This window comes from Colletotrichum graminicola (genome assembly GCF_000149035.1).
Source record: "Colletotrichum graminicola M1.001 genomic scaffold supercont1.54, whole genome shotgun sequence".
Classification (NCBI taxonomy): domain Eukaryota; kingdom Fungi; phylum Ascomycota; class Sordariomycetes; order Glomerellales; family Glomerellaceae; genus Colletotrichum; species Colletotrichum graminicola.
The window spans coordinates 322,727-329,338 of NW_007361058.1; the positions used below are offsets into that span (position 1 = coordinate 322,727).

Genomic DNA, 6,612 nt, shown 5'->3' on the forward strand with positions numbered 1-6,612 from the left:
AAGTTAATTACCCCTGTTAGGTAACTAATCTTCACCCCCCTACTGCAGGACTTCACTTTTGGTGAATATTCCCCCTCTACTATGATATCAGCTATGGGGGGTAACATCATAGGGGTAATTAACTTCCCCCTGCCACCCTATATAATATCCATGAAGCACGCCTGTAACAACGGCGCAGCATGTGAGATCAAGCCATTCGGGCCATCCGAGTTTGTCGCCCCGCATGAGGATTTTGAGATCGACCGACGATTGCCATTGTCCCTGTCAGAGGGACTGATGTGGAAGACCACCCCCTGTCCCCCTTTCATGCATGCCCGCTGCCAACCTCGACGATGGACGATTGGCGTAGGCTCGGCTTAGCTACCTCCGCATGGTCGGGCACACGAGGGTAAGTAGCACAAAAATGTCGAAATCTGAGGCTGTCTAGGTATCATATTCCACCTGGAGTCTTCCGTACTGGGGGGGGGGGCGTCCCTTCCGTGCACCAGACGCATCTCACATCGTACTACATTGGGGGCGGTTGTCGAAGCTGTCAGGGCGCATCATCTCGGTCTCTTACATGTTTCCATGTCGTCTTCGGGAACTGTGCCACCGTGCCGCACATTTCGGCCGCCGGCTCGTGGGGGCGGATGACAGGCTACGGGAGAGCGCCGGGCCTACCTGGGCTGTGTGTAAATGTTATGGCACACATATGCAAGCCCACGTCAATCTGATTGCACAAGGCCATTTGTTCACGAGGATTTTCATTTGACGTACCAACAGGCTAACTTGTAAAAATACTACAACGCTTCGAGGATATCTTTCAGTCTACAACACTTCCATGCCCAGGTCGCTCTCACCCTCCCTTATCCATCACCTACCCCCCCGCCACCTACTGGTATTGAGTTTTGTGGTCGCCCACGTCTGGGCGCGCCACCCCGTCCTCGACGTAACCGGGGAGCTGCTCTTCGCGATTCAGAGCGCCCGAGGCGGCGGGACCCTGGCCGGGTGGGTGTGACCCCAAGGGGCCGCCCTCTGGGTGGGTGTATTGAGGCTGGCCATAGGCCGGGATGCCAGTTCCCTCGGGTCTGCCTCCGCCGTACTGTTGTTGCTGCTGCTGCTGCTGCTGAGGGATAGAACCCTGAGGAGGGGCCTGGCCGGGCGTCGCCTGGGGGAGGTGGACCTCTGGAAGGGGCTTCTGCTGCTCGGCGGTGCGAAGGGCGTCGAAGAGGGGCTGGGCGCCCATGGGCCACATGCCGGCGGGGCCCTGGGGAGGGACCTGGCCCTTGATGATCTGGTCGACGGTGACCTTTTGGCCGTAAAAGGCGGCGTTGGCGTCCTTTCTCTCGGTGACGACGGTGCCGTCGACCTGGATGCCGGCGTAGAAGCCGCGGGACTTGACGTAGGAGAAGACGGGCTTGATGGATGAGCTGCTGCTCCTGCGCTTCTGCTTCTCGCCGGGCTTCAGCTTGCCGTCGTCGGCGGCGGCGGCAGCGGGCTTCGCGTCCGCCTGCTCGGCGGCGTCCACCGTCTTCTTGTCCTCGACGTGCTTCCCGCCGAAGGAGGCGCCGACGTCCAGCACGCCGCCTGACATATAAGTGTATGTGTCAGCGACTTGAGAATATATAACTTCTGTTAGACCCTCGGAAGGATGAGGTGGCGCGCACAATACACAGTTGTCCTATTTCTCTATCGCCTCCGGTTTTCTGTGAAGATCTAACAAACGCGCTTACGTAGATATGAAACTCAAGCAGGCCTTGGGGTCCATCTTCCACCCATCACTATCCAAATTTCGATGTAGGCTGGCTTACTCAAACCCCGAACCTCACACTGGTCCAAAACTCCTCGCGATGAAATCACCCATATACTCCTGAAAAGGCAGATTATGCTTGCACCTGGTTTGCTTCTCAACGAACATAGAGGGCTTCGCGGCTGTTGATGACGCAGACGCAGTCGTAGATGTCGATGCCGATCATGAAGCCGGCGCCGAGGGCGTGGACCTGGATGCCCGAGGGCGGGCTCCAGGAGCCGTCGGGTAGGCGGGAGACGAGCACGCCGGAGCCGGTGGCGCCGGAGAAGTTGAAGCCGGCGCGGGCGGTGGTGAAGATGGCGAGGCCGACGGCCTTGTTGATGACCTTTGAGGGGATCTTCACGATGGCCTTGTGCTCCTTGCGGGCCTTGTCCTTGGTTGGCGTCGTCGTCGTCGTGGTCGTCGTGGGCTGCGCCTGCGCGGGCACGTCGGACGTGATTCCCTCCTCTGCGATGGCCAAGTCAGCTGCTGAAAACACAAAAAAATAAAATAAAATAAAACAAAAAAAACATGGGTAACGGGGGACGAAGGGCGGACATACTGCAGAAGCTCCTGAGGATCTTGGCGGCCTTCTCGCACTCCTTGTCCATGGTGGTGGGCAGGAAGCTCTGGGAGCCCATCTTGTTGGCAAGGGCGTTGATGGGGACGGCGGCCTTCATGCCGATCTGGGAGAGGCGCTCGCCCCAACCCTTCTTCTCCTTGTGGGGGTCGGCGATGTAGGCGGCGTGGGCCGCCGCGGGGTCGACGTAGGGGCCGCCTTGGGTGTGGACCGGTGCGGCGCCGCCCGGGGGCCCGTCGAAGTGTGCGGCGTAGTGGTGGCCGGCGCCGTGGTCGGCGGGATTGTAGCCGGGAGCGGCGGCATCGGCGTGCTGCTGCTGCTGCTGCTGCTGCGGTTGGGGAGCGTGTGTGAACTGCGGCTGGTTCGCGGGCGGCGGACCGGGCGGCGGAGGGGGGAAGTACCGAGGCTGGCCCTGGCCGACGTGGTCGCCGCCGGGAAGCTCGCTCTTCTGGTCGGGGCTGTACTGCGTCGCGCCCGAGGTGTACTGAGGTGGCTGCTGCTGCTGCTGATGGGTATCGTCGGCGGTAGGAGGGGGGTAGAGCTGCTGCTCCGGCTGGATGGGAGGCTTCTCGGGGTTCGTGCCGGACATTGTAGCGGGAGATGACGCTGTTGTCGACTGAGTCGGTGCGTCGGGAAGGGGGAGGGGTTATCCAAATGGAAAACTGTAAAGCTCTATATCTATCGGGCGTATTGATGCTGGGGCGAAGACTGAAGGCGATTTAAACTTGGACGTCAAGTGCTTTTTAAGTTGGGCGTTGGTTTTGGAGAAAAGCCGATGTGGAGCTTTTTTTTTGCGTAAAGCGCTCGTGGCGCAGCGCGGAGGGAGACGTCAACGTGGGATTTCGCAGCTCAACAGGGTTTGGCATGGGTTGGTTGGGCTGCAAGCAACTCTCTGCCATCGAACCCGGTGGCGGCAGCGTGATGTAAGTTGCCACGCCCCATTGCATTGTTGTACGGCGCAGACCGACGGGAAACGGCGAGGATACGATGCGGATGCATACAGAATCGAGAGCTTTCAGTATAGCAGGAATCCAGAGTGAGCTGCTCACTTTGACAGAATGGTAAGAAAAGAATGATATTCAAAATGCATACGAGGTAAGAGTTTCGCCATGTGTACAGTGAAGTAAGTGTATTACGACGCAACTCGAGCGCGGACAGGAATAACGAAGCCCGATATACACAATATCTAGGAGGATATAACGGCTTGATTCCCCCCAAAGAAAGCTGACCGGTCCAAGTTTAGTTTGTTGTTTATTGCCATCGTACTCTGTATTCCATCTCGCACTATCTAACTGGCGAATCATCTTTAGTTACTGAGTATTGCAGCACTATCACTATATCACTAACTATACCTACTAAGGTTGGAAGGTTATCTACCGCGCTACTAGCAGCAGCAACAGTAGACGCTCTGCCTGCTGAGAGGAGCTTACAACAATCTACCCTAACTACCTACCTACCTACCAACCCGGTAGGCCTAGGTAGCGTATCTACTTGCCGTACACCAAAGTACGTTTGTTTATGTCAAATGTGGCAAAAGTACACGTGAATTCACTGTTAAATGCACAGTTGCCCCACGGCGAATCGCCAGGGAATAGGCAGTAAAATAGCCCTACTTGTCACAGGACAAGGTGGCAAGTGCCTATAGTTAGGAGACAAATAGATAGCAGGGACTAGATACCTAACACACACGTGATACGTTACGTATGCCCTAGGTATATATCCCTTTAGTAGGTAACCCTTTATAGAAAAAAGGTTAACTATAAATACACCTTCTATCTATTACCTATCTTATCTTATATTATTTATTTAGCTCCTTATTCTTATTTATCTTACTTTACTACTTTACTATTATATATTACTTTTATACTATATTACTTTATAACACTACTATAGCCTAGCTTTATCTTATTAGAACTATAATAGCTACTAAAAAGGCTATATTAAGTAGTAGTATAACTATCTTAATTTATACTATTTTATTACTTTTATTATTTTTATTATTCTTATTAAGTTTTTTTTTTTACTACTATATCTTAAAGAAATATATATACCTTAATAAAAGTAATAGGCTTAGAGATATAGTATACTAAAAATACTCTAACCTAAATAAATCTCTAACCTTAAGTAATTCTATATATAGCTTTAAAAAAACCTAACCTATAAGATTACTTAGTAGCTACCTTAAAGCCTTTATAATAATATATAATCCCTTATAACTATAAAGTTTAATAAAGATATACTATACTACTTTAGTAATAACTAGTAATAAGGCTTTTAGTTAGATATTAGCTAGGCTAATAACCCCTTTTAGATTAAAGGCACCTTTTATATAGTAAAAGAAATTATTAAAGATATAAAAATTAACTTACTACTTTTATTAAGACTATATAGTAAGGTAGAGAATATCTAACTATTTTATAGTAACTTATAAAGCTTTTAGTTATTTAAAAACCTAGTTATACTAAAAAGAAACCTAACTAAGTAGATACTACTTACCCCTTAAAAAAGCCTTCTTAATAACTACTTCTAGATAAAAATATTATAATAAGTAATATACCTAAATAAAAAAGAAGTATCTCTCTAGACTTATTATTTTTAAAGTAAGTAAAAGCTACTATAATAATATAATTTAAGTTAAAAAGTAAAAAATAAAAAATTATAAGCCTACTAGGCTATAATACTATTTTACTAGTAGGCCTACTTAGACTATAGTTTTTTATTATACTAAGCTAATTCTTAAATAGTATAAGTTACTATACTTAAGGCTAATAAAAATAAAATATATACCTACCCTTAAAGTAGATATAATACTTACTACCTCTAGCCTAGAGTTAAGTAAGAAATATAATTCCTTTAAGTTAGTACCTTAGTAAGGAGGCTAGTACTATAACTATAGCTACTTAATTAGTAAAGTTAAAATTAATAGTAAGATAATTATAAGAACACTAAGACTTAATAAGTATAGCCTAGTTATAAAATAACTTTAGCTAGTAAGGGTAGTAAAAAAGCCTATAGTTAACTATAGTTATACTACTTCTACTAGTGTTAAATATAAAAAAGCTTATAATAGCCTTTTTTTATACTATAACTACTTAAATATAAGTAGTAGTAATACTAGTAACTACTATAGCTACTTTAAGTTATTTCTTAGCCTAGCTATAGACACTATTTACTATAAGAATCTTTTAGCTTAATACTAACACTAAGAGGTACTTACTAGACCTTATGTTTTATAACTACCTTATAATATATTACTATAATATAAAGCTTTAAGTCTAGGTAGTTAAGGTAACTTATAAAGATCTTTTATTTTTATAGTAATTTTATTAAATAATTAACTAGTACTTTTATAAATAAGTATAAAACTAATAAGAATTCTAACTTACTAAAGTAAAGTAAAATATTTTTAAGTAAGAAAGTTAGCTAGTAGAGTAGGGTAGGGTAATTAGCCTAGAGCAAGACAGTATACAGGCTAATTAGAAGATCTTAATCCTAATTAAGTATAGAGATATAAGCTAGCGCTAATAGATTTAGAGATAGACATATATAATTTATCCTTTATACTTATACCTACCTTCTAATTAAACTAGAGCCTCTCTATAATTTACTTTTAATTATAATAATATAAAATAATTAGGAGTAATTACCTACCTAATTAGGGTATAATTATACTTAATCCTATAGTTTAACACTTATAATTAACGTTAATTCTAGACAGATTAATATAATTTATATACTAATTAGTAAGGAATCTTATATTACTTTTAGTAGTTATAGTGTTCTATATAGTTACTATACTATAAGAGTCCTTTATACCTTATACGCTTTTAATAGTCTCCCTTTTTAGAATATTAACTATAGGTTTAAACTAATTAAAGAGATATTTAGTTAAGTATACTAAGTAAGTAATTATAAAAAGTAATAATAATAAGATAATAGGATTATAAGAAGTAACTAATTAAGGGAATAAGGAAAACCTTAAAAAGATAATAAGATAATAAAGTAATAAATTAGTAACTTAGATAATAGAAATTACCTAATTATAAGACTAAGATATTAAGTTAGAACCTTAAAGGTTACTAATTTATAATACTAACTAAGATAGATTATAAAAATACTAAAGGAGCTAAATAAAGCTCTTAAAGGTCCTTATAAGTAAGGTAGTCTATTATAATTAGTTATTTATAGTTAATTAATATAAGATAGCGCCTTAAGAATTACCTAATCTAGAGATATAAAGCTATTAGCCTTAGGACTCCTTATA

At 43.8% G+C, this 6,612-nt stretch overlaps 1 protein-coding gene across 1 annotated transcript; it reads right to left on the reverse strand.

Annotated features, from left to right (window-relative positions):
• Nucleotides 1-871: 871 nt before the first annotated feature.
• Nucleotides 872-2,937, reverse strand: GLRG_09998 (uncharacterized protein; the record flags this gene model as incomplete). Its single annotated transcript, XM_008100683.1, has 3 exons — nt 872-1,566; nt 1,892-2,236; nt 2,331-2,937. 3 exons carry the CDS (start codon nt 2,935-2,937, stop codon nt 872-874), a joined length of 1,647 nt encoding a protein of 548 aa, XP_008098874.1.
• Between the last annotated feature and the right edge of the window lie 3,675 nt (nt 2,938-6,612).